Source organism: Onychostruthus taczanowskii, unplaced genomic scaffold, assembly GCF_017590055.1.
Source record: "Onychostruthus taczanowskii isolate IOZ18803 unplaced genomic scaffold, ASM1759005v1 scaffold17, whole genome shotgun sequence".
In the NCBI taxonomy this organism is placed as follows: domain Eukaryota; kingdom Metazoa; phylum Chordata; class Aves; order Passeriformes; family Passeridae; genus Onychostruthus; species Onychostruthus taczanowskii.
In genome coordinates this window covers 5,878,318-5,904,795 of record NW_024498906.1, presented here as the reverse complement: position 1 = coordinate 5,904,795, position 26,478 = coordinate 5,878,318, and the positions used below count along the sequence as shown (strand labels likewise).

At 45.1% G+C, this 26,478-nt stretch overlaps 1 protein-coding gene across 12 annotated transcripts in view; it reads left to right on the top strand.

Moving 5' to 3' along the window:
- DMD (dystrophin) overlaps positions 1-11,839 on the top strand; it is a 1,147,932-nt gene extending 1,136,093 nt beyond the window's left edge. For 8 of the 12 annotated variants that reach the window (XM_041399747.1, XM_041399750.1, XM_041399752.1 and 5 more), the window contains one exon: positions 11,358-11,830. In XM_041399747.1, the coding sequence (XP_041255681.1) occupies positions 11,358-11,455 (98 nt within the window). In that variant the 3' untranslated portion in view covers positions 11,456-11,830. Of the gene's footprint in view, positions 1-5,437; positions 5,470-11,357 lie in introns of all 12 variants that reach the window. The other 4 variants (XM_041399751.1, XM_041399757.1, XM_041399756.1 and 1 more) reach the window with 2 other exon arrangements.
- Positions 11,840-26,478: the final 14,639 nt, after the last annotated feature.

Genomic DNA, 26,478 nt, shown 5'->3' with positions numbered 1-26,478 from the left:
TTTTTGCTGTTGAGAGGTGTAATCTGTATCTCAGATTTCTAATCTTTAACAGAAGATCAAAGTGCAGTTGCAGAAGAGTGAAAGCAGCTTGGCAAAGCAGCTTGAGAAGAGAGCATAATGTTAAGGACTCAGGCATGGTGCAAGTGAAATTTTGTTTCTTTCCAGTACAAGTTGCAATGAATCTCATGTTACAGGTGTGAATACCTACCTCAAGCAGGTGTTCAGAAAGAGCAGAATAAACACAAACAAGCAATAGCACATATCTATAAACAATAACTTTTTGTTATATTGATTCTTATTAAGTAGAATTCAGAAATTGTCAGATATCAGAAATGCAGTTGTCCCAGTCTGCCATTCAGAAATAGGTTGTGATAGAGGAGTGAGGGAGCTGGGGTTGTTTACCCTGGAGAAAAGCAGGCTCAGGGAAGACCTTATCACCCTACAAATACCTGAAAGGGGGATGAGGCAAGATCTGTTCTCCCAAGTGTCAAGCAGTAGGACAAGGTGAAATGGCCTTAAGTTGTGCCAGGAGAGGTTTAAACGGGATATTAGGGAAAATTTCTCAGGAAAAGGGTTGTCAAGCGTTGGAACAGGCTGCCCAGGGAAGTGTTGGGTCAACAGCCATGGATGTATTTGATAGACATGTAGATGTAGTACCTGAGGACTTGGTTTGGCTCAGCAGTGCTGGGTTAACAGTTTCACTCAATGGTCTTAGAAGTCCTTTCCAACCATAATGATTTTATGAAAAAAACGTTTTCTTTGTGGCCTGTAAAAATAAATGTGTTAAATTTCAAGCTAAATGTCAGCATGTCACAGCAGAGGGAGTGGCAGGCCTTTTGAATCAGGGACAGAATTCTGGGTGTCCTGTTGCTATTAGAATAGCAACAGTTTGGAGGAGTTCAGAACAATATGACAATAACAAACAGGATTTTGAAGGCTTTGATTGTGAGAAAAGTTCGGAGCTGAGCAAGCAGTGAAGAGAGAAAAGGACTGAATTTCTATGCTTGGGTGCACAGATGTGTAGTTGAGCATATTTAGCCTAAATATTGTCAAAAGCACCTGAAGAGTAAGACTTGCTCAGATTGGGAAATAGTTTACTAAAGGAAATAGTGGCTCTTATTTTGGAATTCTGAAACAAGGCAATAAATTGTCACTCACCTGGAGATAGATTCCTTAAAATTATATTTTTCAAGCTTTTGCTGCACAAAGTTGTTTTTAAAAGGGCACCAAGGCTTCATAGCATCATTTTGAATGTGTTTTAGAGAAGCACGTGCAAAACAGATGGTGTCACGGACCTGTACAAGCAGACCTCAGATGTAACAATTTATGTATCTTATACTAACTTTTATAGGGTTTTTCATTTGTTTGTTTCTTCAGTTTAACCTTTTGGCAGTGTTGGCATTTCCTTAGGAGAGCAGGACTTTCCTGCTCCTTGCACAGCTGGCTGTTGGTGCCAAAAGCTGTTTAATTTCTGGAGAGAGATTCTGCTGAATACCTGATGATTGCTGTCCTTAAGGAATTTTTCTTTCCTTTTAATCTAAAAGGTTTCCCATCCACTCCTCTTTTACTTTGCTGCTCCCAGCAAATTCACAACTGCTGCAGCTGCTTCAAACAGCTGCTATGCTAACTCAAAACAGATGTCAAAGCCAGAGGTCTGACATTTAGTGGAAATCTACCATTAAATGCCACCTCAGTGGTTTATTTGACCCTGCTCGATAATGGGCCACAGAGGAAAACATTTTCACGGCGTGTTTCTGCCCAAACTACTAAATCTCCAGGGAATTGGTTCATAGTTAGAGAGTAAGATTGGCAGGATTTTCAAAGCCAAATTCATCTCTCCTGCAGTACTGAGGATGGACAAGTTGCACCACTTCAGGTGGCTCTCTTGGTGGACCAGGCTGAGTTTTGCAGTTACGGTTTCATGGCCAATGCATTCTGTGAATGAAGCTCAGAGAGGTATTTAGGGGCAGTTCTTGAACTAGCTGAAGCTGATGAGAGAGCTTCACTGATTTGCAGTGCTGGGCCCCTGCTGGGAGATAGTGAAGAAGTGGGAGCCAAAACTGATTACAAATGAGACCATCATGGCTTAAAAGAGCTAAGAGGCCATGACATAATGTGAGAACATTTGGACAGAGACTGCTCCTCACAATTTTGCATGATATTGCTTAACACAGTTGTGGTGTGGTGCAGTGAAATTACAAGATCCCACAGCAATAAATGAATGGCACTAAGAATAGCACCCTTTTTTAGTTTTATTTTTATCTCTGTCACATTAAAACACACCAGTCACATTTTCTCCTCTCCCTCGTCCATCAGCCAGGCTCTGTCCTGAATGGGACTAACATCCTAAGTGGAACTAGCAACTTTCAGCACTGCAAATAATGCAGTTTCTCTTATTCTGACAGCAGAATGTCTCATGATGCAGACTTTTCACACTTTACTGAGTCAGTGAAAGAGTACCCTGGAGTTACTGTACTGTGGAGTATTCTGGAAATACTCTGCCATTTGGGCCTCTCCTGGATTGTGTCACCTTCTCTGTGCTGAGGTCCTGGATCCCACCACAGTGAGCCCAGGTCTGAGATCCCTTACTGCTCCCCTTTTGCTCAACAGAACTGACCTGGCTGAGCTCTGCAGATGGGACAGTGGTGGGGTGGACTAGTTTCTTCCCTGTTTTATAATGCCCAGTTCTGGTGTAAACTTGAGAATACGGTAATGAATTTAATAAAACCTCAATAGATCTCTTTTGTGTTTTGAGAAGAAAGGCTCTTTGCAGACCCAGATCTCCCTTTTGTGTAGCCTGTCCCATTCCTGAGCTCAGTGACAGGGGCAGTGCAGTAGTTGCTTTGTGCTCTCTGTTTTGACCTGGATCTGCAGACTCCTGCATGAAGTTTTTGGTGGTGCCTCTGTTTTCAGGCTTGATGTGGTCACTTGCTGTGATGCAATGCCATGTAGCTTTCCCGAAAAAAAAAAAAAAAAAAAACAAAAAAGAACAAGCAAACAAAAAAAAACCCTCTTCTATTTTGTAAGGGCAGGAAATGTTGATTTGAGCAGAAATAATAGATAATTAGGCACCCATGGATTGCGTATCAGTATTTGGATGCCTCACAGAACACAAATTTTCAGTACTGCAGCAATATAGGCAATCTTCTTCCTCTGCAATTTATGCCAAACTATACTCCTTGCCTTAAAACTTAGAAACAGGCATTCATTCATATGCAAAGAAGAAAATAACGTAAAATCCATTAAACCCTTTTTAATCTTCCTCCAGAAGAAATTAGCTGTTGCTGTAGTAGCGTGGATCTGCTGCATTTAACAAATTCTAGGGCTGATTACTCACCACAGACTGTCCTCACCAGCTGCTTTGTGTGGTGCTGAGCCCCCGTTACCTTTAAATGCATTCATTTTCAAGCAGAATCCAGTCTGTCTCACGTAGATTTAAATTAGACACTGTGTTTCTGCAGTTGTAGGTGCTTGTGCAGACGGGAAGGGGTTTTTTAAGAACTCCAGTATTTTGCTTGTAGTCAGTTCCTTTTCTCTTCTTGATCCAAGCTAAACTGTGGACCCAAGCTAATCTCCTGCTGGGTCCCATTCCTGCTCCAGGACTCTTTCAAACCAGGCTGTACAGTGCTGAAGTTTCTGCAGTCCTTAAGCTGACCTAAACCCTGGGGCTCTTCCTGAGAAAATGACCAAAGTATGCAATACATTTTGAATCTTCCTTTCCAAGGATTTTCTGTTACATGATTGATATTGGTGAGATATTCTCATCTCCCCTTTTGGAAAGCATTTTTAGGGAATTTGTGACTCCTGATAAAAGTGCCAGAGGAGGTCTCAGGCTGTGCAGACACACATGTAAGTCCTAGAAAATTAGGCAGGCCTGTGAGGTGGAGTCCTTAGAACTGAAGTGACACCTCTCAGCACCAGCACGTGTGGTACAGAAATCACTGGAGTTGAGATTTCACTGAGGAGCAGAATAAAAACCCTTGTGCAGAGCATGTTGTTACTGAACCTTTTGCTATCATTTTGAATAGGAAGTGTGCTGCTGGGGAGAGGGAGGGGGCTGGAAGGGACTAAAAGTTCCTCTGTTCTGTAAATGGTAACCTCTGCTGTCCAGGCCTGCAGAGGCTGCCCCAGCCCTTTCCATTGCCTGGAGTCTGTGGGAGCTGTGGCTCAGAGCCATACTGTCAGTGATGCCATTCCTTCCTCTGCCCTCTCCTCCTCTCCTGTACTGCCTCTGCTCTGCCTTGCTCTGCTGTTGGCCCTTGTTCTGCAGCTGGTAAAATACCCATAAAGCTGTTTATTGCCTCTCTTCCCTTCTCCTACAGCCTGCCATAGAGCAAAACGCGACAGCAATTAGGTTACTGTTACGCTGACTGGTGTGTTCTCCCTTATGGGTCTGTCTCTCTGCCCAGTGTCCCACACATCATTTAAAATTGCATCATTTTCAGCAGCTCTGGGGCAAAGATCATCCTGCAGCATCTGCTGCAGTGACTTTCTCACCAGAACTGCAAGCCTGGCCTGGCAGAGATGCCAGCAGTGGGACAGTGACAGTGGGACACTGCTTCCAGAGACAGGGAGACTGCGACTGGCTGTGTGGTGGAAAGGTGGACAAAGAGGTGTTCCTGCTGTTGAGTAACACCTGGCTTCCCTTTTCTGAAAACAAATATCCTATTTGTTTGAGAGAGAAGTGTTTGAGAAGAACCAGCATGATCAAAGTATGGCTTCTGTGAAGGCTTGTTAGGAGCATCTTTGCAGCTAAAGCAATTGTTGACTCCATTTCCAAGTTAGTACTTGAACATTATAAGATACTTTCTCTTTTTTCCCTTTTTTACTTGAACTTTTTTTCTCTTATTTTTCCCTCTGCCCCCTCAGTTCTACCATGCTTACAGGTCAGCACGTTGCAAACATATTTTGCTATATATTTATCCTGAATGTGAGCATGTTGATTCCAGTGTACTTCCGTAGGTGTGAAATATGTGTGTACACATAGGCATGTATATCAATGCATACCTCAGTATATGTAGTCTACAATACAACGTAAAATGTCTGGGTAAATAAATTTGACATTGGGGGAAAATGTTTTTACCAGTTACATTGATTGCTAGAAGTACTCAAATTTGCTAATTAGGATGCTCAGAAAGTGAGTTCAGATCTTGTCTGCAGTCATTATTCTCAGCTGACAGGTGTGTGAGTTGGTGTAAGTAGTTTTCTCAAGTGTTTTTGAGAGGTTAAACCAAGCCACAGGTTACAGAACTGTTATTGAATAAATCAGCTCAGAATCATCACTGGATTTCAGTGCACTTTTGGTCTTTGTTTAAGCAGCAATGCATTTTTTAATGTTAAATTTCTAAATGGAAATTGAAGTGTCTTTTACAGTATAAAATACATGTTCATGTGTTCTTTCTGATAATTATTCCACTTCCTCTCTCTGTTCCTAAAGGAGGAAATGCCCCTGGAAAGCCAGTGAGAGAGGTTAGTGAGACGCAGGCTCACTGCCATGGCTTCTGTTTGTCACAGCTTGCTTTCTGTGCCCAGCATGTGTGTGACACAGCACGGGGTTGCTTGGGTTTGGTGCAGGGTGGGCGTGGTTTGATTTTGCTTTGGGTTTTGTTTGGTTTTGCTGAGTGCATTCCCCATGTGTGCTCTAACAGTGGTGTACCTCTCAACTTCCAGTGGAGACAATGTCAGCTCAGGGGTCTGCATTTTCTTACATGCTCCCAGAGGTGGAAAATCAGGAATGGGGAGGAGAAAATAATACATTGAAATTATGCCTCTGAATGATAATTTTTTTCAGTAAATATGCTGCAGTCACTGACTTATGTTCTGTTGCTCTTGTGTGTAAGCACTACAGGGAGACTGGGGTCTCTTGCTGTTCTGCTTACAAACTCACAGCTGTATTTACATCTGTGTGCCAGTATACCAACCACCATTATTATGATTAAGTAGTTTTTTTTTTATATTTCTTTAGAAATACGAGAGTTGAGAGGTATAAGAGATTCAGGTGTTTTAATTTCCTGATGTACTATTGCAGAAAGAAGAATGCTACTAACATTCACCAGCTCCACAGTGTTGCATTCAGCAATGCAGATGGGCCATGGTTTTCACTGTGCACTTTGGACACGGCTGGTTTGATGCAAAATAGGTTTTGGAATTTGTGAATTTGTGTGTCGCTGCTCATTAACGGAGGAAAGCGTTCTGCACTGTGCTGTCACAGCTCCTTTGAACGCATTTCCAGAGAGCCTTGATTTTTCCTCTGTGAAGCTGCTCTTCACTTGCCAGCCAGACACAGCGTTTGAAAGATGAATTTCTAGTGAAAATTATTATTAAAGATAAAATATTCAGAGACTGCCTGAGTGCAGTTGCAGTAGCTGTGAAATGACCTTTTCTGCACAGAAGACACTTGGCGTGGATGAGGCAGGAATTGAGGGTAACCTGGTTTGCAAATTTCTGCTGGTACAGAGGGAGGGACTCATGGAAACATTCTTAACAGAGCACTGTGAACCCCAAATCACTGACAGGATGCCCTGGGAAAGCCAGGATTTGTCCTGATGTGGTGCCTTGAAATACAGAGGTTCTCTGCTTTGGCTGTAGGTGCTGGGGCAGGTTCAGCTGCTTCAAGGTATAAGACCTTTGGTGCAGATTAAGTCTGTCCTTGAATAGCAAGTCCTCTCATATGGATCAAAAAAGGCATCAGCAGACTGTACAAATCCAGAAATTTAATGGAAAATACCTCACATTGAGCCCTGCTTGTTCTGAGCTCATATACTCTGGGAACTGTTCTCCCATTTAGCAAAAACAGGTCATTGATTTCCACTATCCTCATTTATATTTATGCATATTACTCAAAAAAAGCTTCTTCTGCAGAGGGCATACTCAATACAATTAACAAAAAAAAAAAAAATTTGGCACGTTCTACCTGATCTGATTCCAGCAGTTTAACCCTAAAAAATTGACTTCAGTGAACTGCTCTGTGCTCCCTGGCTGAGTTTGTGCTCAGTAAAGGTTCCAGAGGGACCCTGGTAACTCGGAGAGCTGAATATAAAATGCAGTTGTCCACCTGTTTATGAAGGATATGAGCTGAGGTATAGAACAGCTTCTGCTTTAGGTGTGAGTCTGTATGTGCAAAGGCAGATCCTGGGGTTTAAAACCCACCTGGCCAGGTTTTGATTCCATTACTCACATTCGGTATTGTCTTTGTGTGTAATCCTGTGGATTTTGTGGCATTATTCAATATGAATGAGGGTATCAAAACCCAAGGCACCAACAGGAAGGATTTTTCTTTTGTCAGGAAAGGGATAGAAATCTCTTCTGCTAGAAAAGGCCCTGTATTGTGTTGGGATTTCTCAATTTACTTTCCATCCGCTCTTTCAAGTCTGACTGTTCCACATTTATTTTTCTGACAAGCTGTAATATAAGATTGGTATTCTGTTACTGTGCCCACACCCATGGGCCTTGATTCCATTAGAGTCTCTGAAGCAAATTCAGCAGATGTGAAACACATCTCTGTGTGGCCAGAAGCGAGGTAGTTAGTGTCTGCAGAAATAGGTGTCTTCTGCTTTCCAAGCAAAGGGCAGCTGTGGATTTCAGAAGTTGAAGTTAATACTGTCCATGTCCGTTTTGAGCTTTACTGCTGCATTTCAAAGTGTCTGCTAGTTTTTTTCTTACATAACAGCACTTTTCAACCTTTCAGTGCCGCAAGCACGGATAATACTTTCTCAGCTTTAATGTTAAAATAAAAGAAGAATGGAATTAATGCCTTCTTTGATAGCATTACTTTAGAAATATGAATAATAATGGAAGGTTCTGATTTTTATTTTTCTCAGTGCTTTTAGGACACTATTTCTCTCATTTGCTTCTTAATTAAAAATGTCAGTGTCCTACATTTCAGTACTAGAGAGGGCAAGTGAGCAGCATTCAGTGGCAGCAGCAGAGCCCTGTGGGAGCAGTGCATTTCTGAGGTGCAGACAGGACAGAAGGGTGCCCTCATTGCACATACAGTACCAGGAAATCATCCTGTCCTCTGTTCCCAGCTCTTTGCAGTCTCAGTGAACCAGGCTGCTATTCCCATGTCCAAGAGAGGCAAAAATCCTGCTGGCAGTGCAGTGACACCCAGCTGAGGGTCTGCCAGTTGTGTGGCTGGAGCTCAGCCACCAGCTGCTCCTCTGGCCCGTCCTGCCATGCCAGGGCTGTCCCGCACACCACGGTCCCCCTGCTGCTGCTGCATTTGCAGTCCTGTCAGCACAAACTGCAGTCAGCAGTGCTTTGTGGTCGTGCTCTGAGCTCTAACCTCAGGTGGCTCTGGAGAAGACACAAGTGTTCAGTTTTTTTGCAGAGGAAATTAAGTCCTGAGCTGGAGAGGGAGCATGGATGTTGTGGGGGAGAGGGAGCTGTGTGTCCTTAATCACTGCAGCATGCATCTGGGCAGCTTTTGAGGAGGGAGATCAGATTCAAAGCATGGTTATATCAAAAATATGGTATCAATTAACAGATACAGAAAAAAAAGTACTATTGGACATTTCTGTAATTTTTAAATATTAAAAAGTACCTAGGGATTCCTGGATCCATACGGACTTCTAAGTGCCTGAACAATGTAACAGTTTATACTGACTGTGGCATACATCTGAAAGGTTTTTTGTGTGTGTGTTTTGGTTGAAGTTATTCTTTCCTAGACCTAGCTCTTTTTTAACAGAACAAAATAGTATTAATTTCTAAGGATGCAATTTAGCAGTCTGGGTTGTTCTAAGCCTACAAAAGGGTGATCAGTCTTCCTGGGAATGAGCAGTGTTGAAATCCTGAAGAGCCCTGGAGTTTTCTAGAAACAACAGATCACAGCAAATCTGAATGCCAGCCCATCACCCCATGGGCAGCCTCTCACAGCTGGCTACCCAGTCACAGCATTGTTCTGGTTATACCAGAGGGGAGTGTTCCCATAAAGTCATGGAGTTTAGACAGTTTCAGGTGAGTAAGCAGCTCAGCTGGTTTGCACCAGCATCTCCCACGTGTTCTTGATTTCTTACGGCTTTGTCAGATTTTCACTTGTGATAATATAAGTTGCTGGATTGATCTCAGTCTGCGTGATGCCAGTGACAGAGATTATCCCTTACAGCTAAAATAAATGTGGTAGGATACATTCACTTTAAAATAAACTATGTTTTGACCAAAACTTGGCAGGAATCTTTCATACGCAGTTACTTGCCATGCTGATGAGGAAATTGCAAGGTTTTGCTTCAGATGAATAGCATGGCTATACATTTATGATGTATGGATGAAACTGCTGATTGATGCATCTGTTTCTTTCCACATTAGTGCAGTTAGCAAACTGTCACCAGATACCAGAACCAAGTATTTTTTTGTATTGCTAATCTGGCAAGCTGTGTCACAGCACAGCTCACTGTCCAGTGGGCAGCTTCCTGAATAGTTCTTGTTTAGATCCAGCCTAGTTTTGTGTCATCAATGCTAAATTAAAAAACAACAACAAAAAAAAAACAAAACAAAACAAAAACCAAACAACCAACAACAAAAAAAAACACTAACGACATGTAAAAAACTAGTATTTGAATGTAAAGGGTGGTAATAGTTCCTCAGAAGCAAAGAGCTCCTGAGGTTGTTCAGCATGGAGAAGAGGTTTTGGGGAGACCTTCCAGTACCTTAAGGGGGCTTATAAAAGGGAGAGAGAGGGACTTTTATATGGGCAGATAGTTATAGGATGACAGGCAGTGGTTTTAAACTGGAAAAGAGCAGGTTTAGACCAGATGTTAGAAAGCAGTTCTTAACTGAGGTGGTGAGACACTGGCACAGGTTGCCCAGAGCTGTGGATGCCCCACTCCTGGAAGTGTTTGAGACCAGGTTGCATGGAGTCCTGAGCAGTCAGGTCTAGTGAGTGGCATTCCTGCCCATGGCAGGGAGGTTAGAGCTAGATGGTTCCTAAGATCCTTCCAACACAAACCATGCTGTGGTTCTCTGAATAGCTCTAAGGTAGTTTTTTTCTATTCCATAAAAGCTGCTGAACTGAGATCAGTCCAGGCTCTGATTTACTGTAGAAATGTCAGCAGTACATGACTAACACAATATACAAGCACTGGGAGGAGGATGGCGAGTCTGATTTTCCCCACAGGGAAGGTTCATTCCTGTTGCAGTTGTGTCAGGAGGGGAAGCCACCATGTAGGTGTGCAATGGTCAGTCAGGCTCCTGCTTATTTCAGATAGGGACTACATGAAAGATGTATCCTGGATGTCCTGGTCATGTCCTTCCCTCATTTGGGTGCTCCTTCCTCAAGGACCTCAGCATCCAGACTAATACAAAGCATTTCTGAGAACCAAAGTTGTGGGCAGCTGGCACTGCACTTCCTGTGTTTCTCCAGACAAATATTCTATCACAAGTGCTCCCAGAGAGTAAATCAAACCCCCTCAGGCCAGGCTGATGTGCAGTTTTATTGAGTAATACTTCACTTATAAATGTTCAGTTGCTGGCTCTCTGCAGTGTGGAGACTTCTTGAATTGGAGATCATGTGCACTTTTTTGCATCTAAATAAATCTTTCTTCATGGATTATTTTCTAGCTCCTCTTTTAACTCATTTATGTGTTTGGCCTCAACATCAGCCTGTGGCGATGAGTTCAGTAATACAATTATGTGATGTGTGGAGTATAATTTCCTTCTGCTTGGTTTAAGACCTTCTGTCTGCTCATTCCTTCTTGTCCTTGCAAGAAATCTTGAACACTGAGTCCTTGGTTTGTATGCTCATCTTGTAGGGTGGCTAGATCTCGGTCATATTCCCTCTTCAGTCATATTTTTTCAGGAGGGAGACTCCAGATAATTGTGATATCTTTGTTTGTGCTTAACTGCTGTCCAAAAAGGAAAGGATGTTTAAAAATGATTGAATGAACTGAGTTGCTTAGTTCGGTCATCATTATATCTATCTTTGCAGGTATCCTGCTGAGATCTCTTGGCTTTAATGATTTAGTTAATTACTGCTGATCTGTTTGTTTCTCTTTTTCTCCTTGATAGAACACTGGATGCTCAAACACTTGCAGCATCAGTCAAAAACTGTTCTGTGATGTCAATGGACTTAATTTTTGTTTCTTGTGAACATGGATAATGATGAAGCTCCATCACCAGGGGGAAGATGGCTTATTTGCAGGGTGGTTTGCCATAGCAATACAAGCCAGCGTTGCTGTTAAAGTGTTGCACAAACCTGGCAGCTTTTGGTAATGACAACCTGTTGGACTCATCCAGGAGATTCTGGAAGTCTCTCTGGGGAGGGCGGCGAGCGGCACATGGAGAACAACGGATCTGTGAAGTTTTCCTGTCCACATGCTGCCACATCCTCTTTATTTAATGTCCTCTTTGACTTTCTTTTTCAGGCCACAATGTAGGGAGCCTTTTCCACATGGCAGATGACCTGGGAAGAGCGATGGAAACCTTAGTGACCGTGATGACCGACGACAAGGTGTTAGAATAGCAAGATGTGTTTTACAACTTCAGGCGTTCCGCATGGTTTTTATAATATTCATACTACAAAGAGGATTAGACTGTAAGAGTTTACAAGAAAACAAATCTATATTTTTGTGAAGGGTAGTGGTACTATACTGTAGATTTCAGTAGTTTCCTAAGTCTGTTACTGTTTTGTTAACAATGGCAGGTTTTACACGTCTATGCAATTGTACAAAAATTATAAGAGAACTACATGTAAAATCTTGATAGCTAAATAACTTGCCATTTCTTTATATGGAACGCATTTCGGGTTGTTTAAAAAAATTTATAACAGTTATAATGAAAGATTGTAAACTAAAGTGTGCTTTATAAAAATAATTGTTTATAGAAACCCCCTTAAAAAAAAAAAAATCCAATTGTACAAAAATTATAAGATAACTACATTTAAAATCTTGATAGCTAAATAACTTGCCATTTCTTTATATGGAACGCATTTCGGGTTGTTTAAAAAAAATTTATAACAGTTATAATGAAAGATTGTAAACTAAAGTGTGCTTTATAAAAATAATTGTTTATAGAAACCCCCTTAAAAAAAAAAAAATCACAAAAAAATATACTGAGGCAGTGCATTTGTTTAGTTTCATTTCAGCTCTGTAACAGTATCAGAGAGATTCATGTCCTGTGTTCTTTTATTTGCCTATCAAAAAAAAAAAAAAAAAAAGGAAAGTATTTCCTGCAGTGATACCAGAATGGCCACCTTACATTTCTCATTGGTTTTGTCTGACTAGGGCTGGCTTCGAAAAATAACCAAAAAACCTGAACTTCCAGTGAAGGTAGTTACATTTTATCTTTCCAATAAAACTAAGAATTACATGACTTACTGTCCTGGTTTTGGACAGCAACTAGCAATTACACAGCTAGTTTGCAATAATTAAATGAAAGAGCACATTATATGACAGAGCCTGCAAAAAAAAAAAATCAATTAAAAAAGAAAAAACTCAGAAGAAAGAAGGAAAGGAAAAAGTTAACAACCATCCTGTGTGCCAGTGTTTCCTCTGCTGGCTAAATTCCTGGATAGTTTTAGTAAAGGAACATAGACATTGCCTTACTGGTTTGAACCCTGGGGCGCAGCAGGGCTGGGGACAGCTCTCCCACCATTGTCACCTTTGCTGCAGAGGAGAGAAAAGAGGGAGATGCTCCCCCAGCCCCCTGTGGGGTTGGCTTCTGACCCAAAGCACAAGTAGGGTACCCAGAGAGCTCTGTCCAGCTGCCAGTGCTGGCAATGGGCGCCGAGATCCTCGACCCTCTGGAAGAGGAGCCCAGAGCTTCCCACTGTCCTGTCTCATCCTGCTGCAGCAGCCGGTCCCGAGGGGCTGTGGTGCTGCAAGCCACCTTTGGGAAAGGCTGTGGAAGAGTTACTGCTGTTCTTGCCTCAAATGGTGATCAGGTGAAGGTAGTCACACTGCTCCATGAATATTTATCACCAAAACAAAGGCCCTGGTCCTTTCTCCTTCCCTGTTTCTCTGTACAAGGAATCCCTGCACAATTAACAATAACTTGAGAAAGAGAGGAGCTGGTAGAGAAATAGATTAGCCAGCTTGACTGCAGCTCTGTGAGAGAGAGGTTTGGGTATGAGGTGCTGTCAGCAAAAGCTTTACCACTTCATTTTCTTAACCAGCTTTTAATTTTACCATAAAATACGTAGAAACACAACCATCTGACTTTATATTGCAAGAGTAAAAAAATCTGTTACCTCTTCTTGTATGAAGTGTAATTAAACTTGGGAAAGACTTTATTTTGAATGCTAGTTAACATTGAACATGGCTAGTCATGCTATTTCTACCTCACTTTGGTTTTGTGGTGTTCCTGACAATTATGTATGACAATGTTACATCATCACCACGTGTCCATTGTGTGACCAGGTCTCATTGTTTAAGTAATAACAACAACGTTAATCATTTACAAAAAAAAAAAAAGTACAATCCCCCCAAACCTCTGCTTTCCTAATAAAGAGCTTTTTAACACTTGATTACAATAGGAACCCTCACTATTTCTCATGTCCTTTTTTATCAGAAGGTTTAAGTTGTGATTTGAGAAAGAGATGGGTTTCTTCTTTTTCTCCCCCCTTATACATTAAACCTTCTCTTCAGAAAAATTACGGAGGAAAAAGAGATTGCACGATTGTTTTCATCAGGGTTTTGTTTTGTTTGTTTTACTTTCTAGATCTTAGTTTTGGAGTGAGTCTGTCAAAAAGTATTTAAAAAGTTGAAAGCTTTATTGCTGCTTTTTTAAGCATAATTTGGGAATTATTTCATATTCCTTATAATGACAAAGTATTAAACTGTAAAACATAATCAGTGTAGTTGAATACATGAATACCATATGGCATGTTATTTCATCGTTACTCAGTACTGGTTTATTACTTGGATATCATAATATATTGTGTTTTAACACCGACACTGTAACATTTACTAATTATTTTTATAAACTTCTGTTTTACTGCATTTTTTCACAACATACCAAATTTCACCAAATATATGCCTTACTATTGTATTATATACTGCTTTACTGTGTATATCAATAAAGCACGCAATTATGTTATATAAAAGGTGCAGGAGTTTTTGTTCAGCACTCACCCAGCAATCCTTGCCATACTGCACTGGCCAAACTCCTGCTGGCATCACCTCAGGGCCTCAGCTCTCCCTGGTTTGGGGTTTTCTCCCCTGCTGAAGTTGTGAACCTCCTGTGCTCCCCAAGCTTTTGGGGGTTTGCCAGCCCCACACTTCTTGCCTCATCCCAGACCAGATTGATTCAGTCCAACACTTGATAGTCTCCTTGCCATCAGGCTTAATGTTAGGAAAAGCCTCTTTGGGGCTTTGGGCAGTGTGTGTTCCCATCAAAGAGGCTGATCACACATCTCCCTTATCTAGGAAATGTGTAGGCTTTGTAGACTCCACTCAGCTGTGTCACAATGTTGCCTTTCAGCTACCTTTTGGTGCTAGAAATAATGTGGTGAAAATTAATAAAATACAAAGGCAAAGCCAGCATATGTTTGCCCGTGATTTCAGTAATACAGTGAAGGAGAAGGTGGGAATTTCCTCATTTCATTCACTTCAGGAAATAAATACACATCCCACATGTAGTCACCCAGACTCAAATTCTCTGGATTCACTCCTACATCAGTCAATCAGCCTGTGCTTTGCTGTACTGAAGTCTTCCCTGAAGACAACAATCCACAAAGCACAGCAGCCCCTCATGATCACTGTTGAATTTAATTAAGCAAGAGGGAGGATAGCTCCACTCATTTCCCCCACACCTGTGACCCCATGATTTACAACTCCTGACATCCCATCAATCAGACCTGCTGTTCCTGAGCGGCTCTTAGGAATGTTTTCCTTATGTATGTTCAGCAATACATCCTCCTTCAGCACTGGTCAGTGTGTTTGCTTTGCTCTCTGGGCAGAAAAATTAGTTCTTTGATTTTGTCTGCCTTGTTAGCATGCTGCCTTGACTCCTTGACTTTGCAGTACCTTTTCAGTGGATGGGTGGATGGATGGATGGATGGGTAGATAGATAGATAGATAGATGATGGATGAATTGATGGATAGATAGATAGATAGATAGATTGATAGATAATGATAGATACAAATCCTGAGGCCCTGGTAGCCAGGTCAGGATCACTGGGGGGGTTGGAGGTTCCCTTCTCAGTGAGGGCACAGGTCTCCTCTGCTCCCCAGTGCCCAGCACGGTGTCACACAGCCAGCACATGCTGGTCACCTGCTCCCCTCTGCTCAGCCAGGGAGTGCTGCCCAGCCCTAGGCTTGCTGCTGCGCTCTGGGAGCCCAGCACACCCTGCCAGCCCCATGGGGCTGTGTGGGCAGCTCTGCTCTGCTGCTGTTGATTTCTCCTGTGGGGCAGGAGAAACCAGGGAGGGGGACAGCTAAGCTGAGTGGAAAAAACACCAGTGTCATTTCAGCTAGGATGGAGCAAAAGAGGGCAAGCAAAGGTGTGCAGGATGCATAAAAAGTCTGCAGCTAACTGTGTGTGATTCACTCCATGGTGGTGCCTGCAGCAGAGCATCCCCAGTCTTGTCGGGCTGGGTGCACGTAGCAGGCACAGTGTCTGGAGTTCTGCATGAAGCACAAATGCTTCCAAACCCACCCACATGCAACCAGCAAGAGCTGCCTGCACTCCTTGTCCAGTGGCAGCTTCCAAGCTGCTGTGATATATCGTGCTTCATTAACATTTTCCTCCGTGCCACCTCTAACACCTAGCTTTACTCACAGAGCATCTCTTCCCCTCCGGTCCCCATCTCCAAGTCACTTTTGCAGCAGGGTGCCTGCAGTGAGGGGCAGCTGCCAGCTCTGTGCAGTGGGGCTGAAGCTCTGACACCCTGCGTGGATGGGATCTTGCCCCCCTGCAAGGGCAGGAGCAGCAGGACCCAGCAGGGGCAGCCCCAGCGCAGGCAGCTGGGGCACTTCACTGCCTGTGACCCATCTGCCTCTGGGCACACCTGTGCAGTCAGGCTGAAAAACAATAAATCTTCCTCTTCTTGACTCAGGCTCACCGGGAATTTTCAGCTCTGAGCAGGCATATCAAAATGCTAGAAAGTGCCATAAATCTGTGCAAGAAAAATGGGCCTGCTAAGACCAACCAAGGTGTAATATTTCCATACATGAACCCCATAAGCTGATAATGCTGCTCAGCGGCTGAGGAATATGACTGCAGCAAATAAGTAGTAGCTCATAGTGCCAAAAACTTGGTATAAAATAGCCTGTGGTTAAGGGAGGGATGAGAGTTAAGGAAATCTTGGAGCTGTGGAAGTGAACTGTGGGACTTCACAAATATGAAGGGCTCTTTCAGCCTATTGCCTAAACCCCTACTGCTTGCCAACCCAAGGCTCGTATTAGTCAGCTTGGAAATTGTTTACCAGATGTAAAGACTTCTTTTTGTTGCTATTATCTGAGTATTACAATGGATATACCATTTATTTAATAGCTGGGACATGCTTGTAAAAAGCTGAGTCCAAGCAAATTCTCCCTATTTGCTGACATAAGCAACCTGCTGCCTGTAAGGCTTTCCTCTTTCTCTCTCTCCCTCACGTCCCTCTGTGCACACATGCACAGGTACAGGAAAAGGAAAAAACAACAGTCCAGTATTTTATTGTCTTTCTTGCTGAATGGAAGAGGTTTTTTCTCAAAAAACATCCTCTTCCAGAATAACAGCATCCTCACACCAACCTATTGGTATGTCTAAATTTGCAGCAAGTATTAGAAAAAGAGAGATAATTATATACATACATTTCTATAACAGGAAACCAAGAAATTATGTTAATTCACTCAGCATTCCTTTGTTTGTTTCCTTCACACATGCCCTACTTGATGACCCAAACCAACCACACAGAGTGCCACTTTGGAAGTATAATCTCTTTCAGACCATTATCAACAATACTAAATAAGATTAGAGTCTTTAAGAACACATTATTGTAAAAAGTCAAGGACAAGTTTAGTGAATCCATCGGTTAGAGGTCCATGAGGCTGTAGAAGATGGCTTGGTCCCTGGCACACGTGATCTTCTCTCTTCTTCATGCCTGTGTGCCGTGGAGCTGCTGCCAGCATCTCCACATCTCCCAGCTGCTGCAGCTCACTGCCACCACTCTGCTGTGTGTAAGGGAGAGAGCCACGTCCCTGCTCACCCCAGAGCTGTGCTCCTTCTCCTCAGACTCGCGGGCAGCCAGCAAACAGCTGGGTAGCTGAGCTGTGGGGCTGCGTGGTCCAGCTGAGCTGTGGGGCTGCGTGGTCCAGCTGAGCTGTGGGGCTGCATGGTCATGCTGGGGAGCACAGCAGTCAGGGACCACTCCTGGACCACACCAGGTAAGGCCTTGCATGGTCATTCAGGGGACAAAAGAGGCAGAGTGGAGCCCCAGAGTGTTTGGAGGAACAGAAGTCAGGTGTTGTGTGTATAGGGAGATTTACATAAGCTTGTTTTTATACACTGGTGGTGTTGTGGCACAGTGTGAGGTTAGAGCTCCTTCAGACCGGGTACCATGCCCCAAAATAAGACTAAAACTGTTCAATTAAAATTTTCCAACTTCCTGCTGTTCAGTTTGCACTAAAGATGCCCTTCCTGATGGCCTCAGGCGGACTAGTACATCATCAAAGTATCATCATGAGAGGACTTTTGCTTCTGCATCAGGGTACTTTTTAGTTGTGCCTCATTCACCAGACAAATGGGTTTATTCTAACACTGAGGTAGGAGATCCCTCTTTTTGCACAGAAGATTAATGGCAGTTGCCAATATAATTCCCTGCTGCATCCCACAGTGAATGTTTAGATAAAGGCTGCAACCAGCTGCAGTTGATAAGACATGAAACTACCAGGGTTTTTCCTACCAACCACAAATATGTGATTAGAAATTAGAAAGTATTAGGTACGCTAGAATAAATGCTAGATACATGAATACATAGCAGTAAGCACACAGGCAGAGACATGAAACACAAGACTTCCTTGTGTGTGTACATTCATGAACACACACACATCCCCAGACATGCTCACACAAGCTCTTTGCTCTGCTGAGCCTGTGAACCATTCAATTAAAGAAAAATGAACCAGGATCATTGGTGTCAAAATAGATAAAGCTTGACAATTCAGCTTTATGTTAAATTATAACAGTCTGTGTTTTGCAGCAGCAGAGCAGTATTTTATGAAGCAGTTGCTGAAGTTCCTTCAGGAATTTTGATTCCTAAGGAAGTGGCTGTAAGCACATTGGCTCAATCTAATGTCTGCTTTTGTTATTCTTCTGAAACACCTGGCAGAGCTGGCATGGTCTTCCAGTCTTGGCAGAAGATAATAAAAGGCATCAAGCCTATAACTTAGCTTCTTTCATCTTTTCTTTTCCCCCTCCCCCCTTTTTCTTTAACCTCACTGATAAGCTCAAAGCCTTTCTTCAGCAAGACCTTGCAGGCAGACAAACACCTTTCAATGACTTACCATGCATGTAGAAAACAGGTAGAAAAAAACCTGGTTTTGTCAACTTCCTCTTCTACATTAAGAAAAAAATTATAAGTTGAATCAGTACATGAAGGGAAAAGACCATTGCATCTCTAGGTCTTTTAGCTGCAGGTACTCACATGATGCCCCAGAGTTTCCTATTTTCACGCTGCAAAGCTGCAGTACTGTAGGCTTTTATCAGATGCTGTGAACATGGAACACGAGGGTCTCTACCACCCCCCAAACACTTTTTTCAGTATATAAGGAGTCCTTTAAAAGTTCCCTAATCCTTAGGATGCTCTATGTCTCCCAACAAAAATATGTTGACTTTTACTTTGTAGTCACCCATTTTTTGCTTCTGATGTCCTGGCCTGGCTGCCCACAGTCCCCTGCAGTGCTGGACAACTGAAGGCAGCCCTGCCTGTACCATCATCATCAGGCACTTCCCTCTCCCACCCAGGCTGCCTGTCCCTGTACCCAACCCCACTTCTGTCCCCATCCCACTCTATCCTCATGGGCAGCAGGATGGAATGGTGTCCCAGGCCTCCCCTTAGCCAGCTGCACCAATCCCACCTCCCACAGGCCTCCATCCCTCAGTGACAGACATCCCATTCCCACCCCACTCTGGCACAGGCTCCTGCCAAACTTCCCCATTTTGCAGCCCCCCAGAGCTCCCCATCCCTTGGCCAACACTGCAGGGCTGTGCTCACCACAGCCTCATTACCCCCTCTCCCCTCATGTTTTTAACAAACCCCATGAACAGCATCTGATCCACAAACCTGATCCAGGGATCCCTTCCAGTGCAATTCATTTGCTTAACACTCCGTGTTGCCTTTCCTCCTGCTGAGGTTTTTATTCCCCTCCACTAATTTCCCTACTGAGTCTCATTTTTTCGTGCTTCATTAACATTTTCCTTTCTGCCACTTCTAATACATAGCTTTACTTACAGAGCAGCTCTGCCCCTCCGGTCCCCATCTCCCATTCCTGCTGGGCTCTCCCCTTGCTCTCTCTACACTTAGGAACACGTCAGCCTGGGGTGCCATTCCTCCCTCATAACCTTGGGCTTGATTTTCTGTCTTATCTTACTCTCAATGTCTCTAGCACTGAAGACTTCCAGTGAGAGAGTCCTTCTTTTTTTAATGTGCTGATGCAGGTGATAACAGTCTCTGTAGGAAGGTATGCTGGTTTTCCTTTGATTGGATAGGTGGATTTTTTCCTTGTCTTGTGTCTTTGAGGAGTTTGGGAGGATTTTTGTTTGTTGTTTTTTGTGTCTTGTTTTTGTTTTTGGTTTTTGGTTTGTTTTTTTTTTTGGGGGGGTTGTTTGTTTGTTTTTGGTTTTTTTAAGACAGGGGTTGTCACCTTGCTTGCTTCTGGAATTTGTGTTGGCCCACATGACCAGTGAGGCTTCATAACCCCCTGTGAACTGTGACTGCCAAAGGCAGCCCAAAGGACTCTGCTTCCAAAGGGGGCTGCAAACTGCACAGCTCGTGTCCTGTGCAGGCAATTCACTCAAGTGGCCTATTTTTATTTTTATTTTTATTTTTATTTTTATTTTTATTTTTAAGAGATAAACACACAAAGTCATTATCCACAGTGCTTGTGGATAGCTGCACCTCACAGAACAGCTTCCTGCAGACCTAGCAGCCAAACCCGAAGAATGTTACTGAGGAAATCAGGCACTAAACACATTTTGCTGCTTGCCCACACCCACCCCCAGCACTGAGGGGCTCAGGGAGGTGTGATCCCGGCAGGCAAAGCCCGTGGTGACAAGCCCAGCTGGGTAAATGTCAGGCAGCAGCAGCTCCCACGTGCTCAGGGTACCAGGGATGGCACTGGCTGTTGCTACGGGCACCAGAGCAGGGAATGATCATAATGCCAAGGCAGACTGAGGGGGAAAGGGCAAAGCAGGATATCTCCATCTCACTTTGAATATGGCTCCAAATTAACTGCAGTGAGTAATTACCTGTGAAAAAGTAATAGTGATGGTTTCATAGTTTAGGGGAAAACTTTAGCAGTGGGCTGCAAGAGGCACTTCTGATATCTCCTGCCATAAAAGGGCATTTTTTTGCTTTTGTATGAGAAAAGAAATCACAGCCATGAAGAAGCTCACATCAGTTATTGCTAAGGCAGCTGTTTCATTATTGCATGCACTACTGGGTATTGTATTTTCCAGACTGTTGACTGTTGTGCTCGGGTGGCCTTCCCACCCATTCCTCCCAACCCCAATGGAAGGATTCCATTTCCATGGAAAAGGTGACATTTTCTCAGCTCCCGTGCACAGAGTTTTTCTCCAGCTAGGCTCTGTGTATGATTCCAGAATTTTGATCCTTGCCTAGCACCTGCAGAATAGCTTTTCTAACTTCCATCCCATTTATACAAATTATTTGACCTTTTTCCCTTTGCCTTCAGTCACAAAGCACTATACTGCCAAGGAGAGCCAGCTGCGTGTGGCACAGCCTTCCAGCATCCCAAGAAGGAGCAGAGCATTGGGATGCCTGTTGCAGCAGGGTTTTCATTAACAAAGACACGCATTGCCCCCCAGCTTCCTGCCTGCCCAGGCCAGGTGACAGCATTGCTGGCTGGGATCCTGCCTTTAGTTCTTTTTCCTACAGCTTCTTTTCTGCCTGGGAGTCACCACGGTGACCTGGCTGCAGCTGCCACTCCCAGTGAGGGCCATACCCGTGCTTCATCCCTTGGGAATGTTACAGCAGAGCAGCCTTTTGGAGGGGCCAGGGCTGGTCAGGAGCCACCTTCTTCTCCCTCACCCTCTTCACACTGATTTATTTAAGAAGAGAACAGCACAGAACTAAGTCATCCCAAAAGATCCTGTGGACCAGGGGAGGCTCAGTGGAAAGGCCCTCACTTCCTTCCCATGCCACATTCCAGAGCCAAGACTTTCCATGTGCCTGGGGCTCTTCTGTCCTTCCCCATGACAGTTTAAAGGATAGTCTCTGTGGGGTGATGGGGGGACCTTTAGCCTCTGTGCATTGCGAGGCTTCTGGCATTGAGAAACCTTGTCTCTTCTTTCTGGGACAGGACTTTTGACCTAAGTTAATGATGCCACCTAAATTTGGCATTTCCAAAGTCTGGGCACCTCGTAGTCTCACCAATAAAAGGAAAAGTATTGAAGTTAATGCTCCTGGTCTTACTCCTTTCCCTTTCCCCTCCCTCTCTGTGATGTCTCCTTCACTCTGGAGCTGTGGGAACAGTGCCCCTGAGGTGGCAGCAGCAGCAGCACCCACAGCCCTGACCCCACCCTGGCTTTCTTGGTGCTGTCACAAGTGTTGTGTGACACCAGATCAGCTCAGCTCCATACAATTTCTTCTGTGAGGCACAAAGTGCCACCGTGACCAAGCTGTGCCTCCACCAGGTCACAGATGATGTCCCCAAGCACACAGGCAGACACCGCTCCAGTGCAGAGCAGGGCAGAGCAGTGGTGTCTGTCCATCTGTCCTGGTGACCTGCAGCTCCCATTTGTGATTCCACATGGCTCTGCTGAGCTCTTTAATGGGCTGTGTGGGTACAACAAACACCGAGGGCAGTGCTCAGTGCTGTGAGCTGGATGGTCACTTAAAAAGCTGTCAGATCTAGAGACACAGAGAGCTGCATGCATTTTTTTGTGTCATTACTGCATAAGATACTGAGAAATCCTGCGGGTTGGACCCATTATGTGCAGCACATTATCCTGTGACATGGAGGAGAGACACGGCATCATTCCCAAAATATCCTTCCCCACTGATAAATTGCAGCAAGCAGGTTGGAAGCTGCACAGCGTGAAGGATAACCTACTTAGAGGAGCACGTGTGTGATGCTATCAGAAATATTGATGCAGTTACAGCCCTCAGGACAGCTTTGGGGAAGGGGTTGTATCAAATCACAGTTTGCAGAAGTGCAAGGAAGACAGCAGCCTCAAAGCAAAGCCACCCCACATTTCCCCCACGCTGGGCTTTTCCCTCAGCAGCAGGATATTTGCTCACTGCAGTCTCCATCCTCCCATGCAGTGTGGATATAAGGGTAGGAAAGAGAAAACAGGTGAATACCGTTATGTTCCAGTGGATGCTGGAGGGGTGTGCCTGTGTGCCAACACACATTTAACTTCAGGGAGCCCCCTGCAGAGGTGCCTCCAAATTATCAGGGACACCTCAGGGAGATGGCACAGAAGGGCTGGGGCTACTTCCTGAGAGGGATGAGAATTTGGGAATCCCTGGAGGCAGACCAGGCATTTGCACAGAGGAATCTAAATCCATTCTCCCTGATGGTGGAAGTGGAGGATAAGGAGGACACACAGGGGACGCAATGTGGCAAGAGGGCAACTCATTGGTTGAGGAGTTTTGGTTTACACATGGCTCCAGATGTTTCAGAAGATAATTTCGAGGTGGCACAGGCTGTGGGACACCTTGTTCAGCAGTATCCTTGCAGCAGAGGCCCTTTTAAGACAGAAATAGTTTAATTTATGAAAGGCTCACATGGACTTTTCCTGGCTGAGGCAGGAGCACAAGGCAACTGATGTTTTCCAAGGCAGTCATCCATTAACAGGCGATTTCCCCATCCTTCCCTGAACTCTACACCCTCTGCTAAGCTCTGCTGCACATCATTTCTGTAAGCACAAACCAGCATTTTAATTTTAAGCACTTGACAGTGTCATGGGTTTCACTTCAGTTGTTCTTACATGCAGAGGACCCCAGGTTTTTTGCTGCACTCCAGTAAAGGCAGCAAATAGCAACACAAGGAGCAAATTACTTGGAGCTTGACATTTCTCTGGTAATTTAAAGGAAAGAAAGAGAGAAAGGGGGTGGGGAGTGGAGGGGGGCAAGGGGGGAGAGAGAGGGGGAAGAAGAGAAGCTCTAAAACTGTAGGAGCTAACAAAATAGCCATAAAATATTTCTGCTTCCCCCAGTTAATATTTAATATGATGTGTAGGTAGGATGCTGTACACCAGTCTGAAGTATGAGTCCCTGACTGAGCACACAAAATGCAACTGTACATGACTAAATGCAGCTATACATGGCAATCAAACCTGCCTGCACACAGGGAATATTCTCTTCAGTCACAGCTAAGCAAACAACAAATCTTTTCTCTTCAGCAGCCAGCCCCAGTGCCTCTGCTACCCTTTGGTGATTGCACTGCAGTCTGCAAAGCAGCTGGGGGCACAGATGTGTCTGCAAGCAGCAGGGGTTATATAGAAAGACATATATCTAATCAAACTTTTATTAACCCATGGCCTTCCAGCTCAAAAAAGGCATGGTCAAAGCAGCCATGATTTGGAATGGCTTCAGTCTCCTGACTGAGAGGAAAATCATTTGCAAACTACTTCTGCTTTTCTGTGAAGGGTTTCATTATGTTCCAGCATTTGCCAGGGGCCCTTGGGCGGCTCTGAGGGCTGCTCATGGTTTGCTGACCTGAGGGGCTGCCCAGCAGTGGCACTGGGTGCCCAGGGCTGTGCAGCACCTTCACTACCCATACATGGGCCCCTGCAGCAGGGCAGGAGAGTGTCTCTCACAGACAGGTGACACGAGGATGCTTCAGCTGGGAAGTCCTCAGTTTGGGTTGCTTGTGTGGCTTTTTGTTCCATTTCAGCTCAGTGAGGTGCCCAGCCATGGGGAGGGCAGCCCCTGACACCTTGCAGCCTGTGGCACCCTCACACCAGCTTGGAATGGGAGTGCCCTCTGGAGTCAGGGCTTATTGCTCCCGCTGCCAGGCTGGAATGCTGGATCCAACATCCCAGTGGGGAAAGCACACATGGAGAAGTCTTTTATTTCTTAAACAAGCAAGTAGTGAGGAGCTCTTTGCCCCAAATATTAGCCAGCTGTGCAAAAAATCCTGATATTCTCAGATTTCCAAAAAGTTTCTGTTCTTTATTCTTTACTAGTTCCTATAGGATCCCCTTAAGCTGCTCCAACTCATTTTCAAATGATCCCTCATTCACCCCATCCCAGCCCATTCCCTCCTGGTCCAGGGACTGCTTCTTATTCACCCCCCAGCTCCCCCTCTCTGTCCTGGGAGCTCGGGGGGTGTCCTCACTCCAGAACTTCTTTCCCCTCTGCCAGCACCACAAGGTGCCATTGGGGTGCCACAGGGACCTCCTGAGCCTCTCCTGAGGGGCATGGCACAGCAGCTCTGCTGCCAAAGGAATGGTGACTTCCCTGGGGACTGCAGGGACAGGGGCAGACATGAGCCACCATGGCCACTGCAGCAGGGGATGAAGGAGCTGAGGACCAAAAGGGTCACAGGAAGGTTTATTCCAGTGGGGCAGAAGTGGAGGGAAGGGTCGAGCATCTGCAGGCAGGAAGACATTCTCAGCCATCCTGCTCAAGGCAGCAACAAGAGTCCTCTCTATGAGGCAGCAAAACCAGGATGAATGGGAAAGAGAAAATGAGAGCTTAATTCAATTTCAGCCCTTCATAGAGATGAGCTTGTGGCAGCTTGTGGCACGCTATTCCCTCAAAAGTGGTGGCCCACAGAGGAACAGAAACCTTTCTGCTACAGTTTTCACTTCAGCTTCAGCCTGGCACTCCCGATCACCGTTGCTTGCCGCCCTTTGTGCCGTGCTCCTCCTGGCTGCCTGCCTTCTCCAGAAGCTTTTACCCTGATCTCCCTCTCTGGGTGCCCTATCCCCTCTCCATTTTGACAGCAAGTCTTCTGTTTCTTTGTCTTCCTAAAGGTTCTGGAGGCTCTGCCCCCTCCCCTGCCTCCTCCTGCTGTCCCCCAGGCCTTTCCTTTCGCTGGCACACACCGTACCTGGAGAGCAGGAATCCACCCAGGTAGCCCTGCCAGCTCTCAGCCCCTCTGTCCCCAACACCCACAGCTGTCAAGCCCATGGGACAGCAGCCCCTGTTCTGCTTTCCACCCCAGGAAACACCACGATGAGACCTGTCCTGCCGACCCCGTGGGCAGTGATGAGACACCACTGGCACAGCAGGAGGGGATGATGAGAAGCAGGAGGAGATGGTGGGAAGCAGGGAGGGATGGTGGGAAGCAGGACTCTCTGCTGCTGGCATTGGCCTTGGGCCTTGAGGGCAGCGCAAGGTCCCACTGGCTCACAGGCCCTGGTGCAGCTCATGCACCACCCAAATTTCCCAGCAAGCGGTCCCTCTGGACACACACAGGGTTGGATGAGCTGGTTCCAGCCTCTGCAGCTCAAAAAAGGAGGGCGCAGAAATGCCAGCCAGCGTTTGCCTTCTTCAGGCAGGCAGGCAGGCAGAGCACAGGTTGTTGGTGCTCAGCGGGGGGATGTATCAAACACAAACATTGTTCTATTACCACTGGGGGAAGGCAAGCACAAACAATCAGATGTCCTTTCCTATTTTCTGTGTCTCCCTCTGCGATGCTGATAGAGGGACTCCAAATGTTTCCAAGCAGGCAGTGCCTATCTGCAGCAGGCAGACAATTTCCAAATGTATTAGCGGCACAGAGTCAATAGAGAAATAGCAGTCCAGCATATCATCCAATTTTCAAATGTAAATAACTAGACCACTGTTAATTTGAGGGACTGCAGCAGGGAATAAAACGAGCCCTGGAAAACACACACAGCAATGACCGCTGGTCGTAATCCATTACCTTCAGGCGTGCCTGTTGTTTTCCCTGCTGGCTGCTGTGCCGCAGGGCAGAGGAAAGCCAGTGGTCTGGCATGTGAAGAGTGGGATGAGCCCCAAGAGCCCCATCAGGAGACAGGAAGGGCAGGCACGGAGCACCCTGCACAGGATGCAGCCCTGCCTCCCCTCTCCTGCTCTGGCACAGCTGGCAGGGACAGGACACCGGAGAGGGGCACTGGCAGCAGGTCGCCAGCAGCGAGGCTTGGCTGCTCTCTGGACACCCTGCTCCTCCCCTCCTCTGGCCTCAAGAGCAGCTGCAGTGGTACCTCAATGTCCCATCTCAAAACCACCACTGATAAGGCATTCTCTGGCAGAATTAAGGCATGAGATGAAGCATCTGCCTCCCTCCACAGAGACTGTGGGGAGAAGGGAAAGAGCGAGAAATCTTGAGGGGATCTTGGGAAGGAGGGAGGAGAGGGTGAGGAGGATGCTTTCAGCAAAAAGCCTCTTGGGGTTTGCCAGTGTAACTG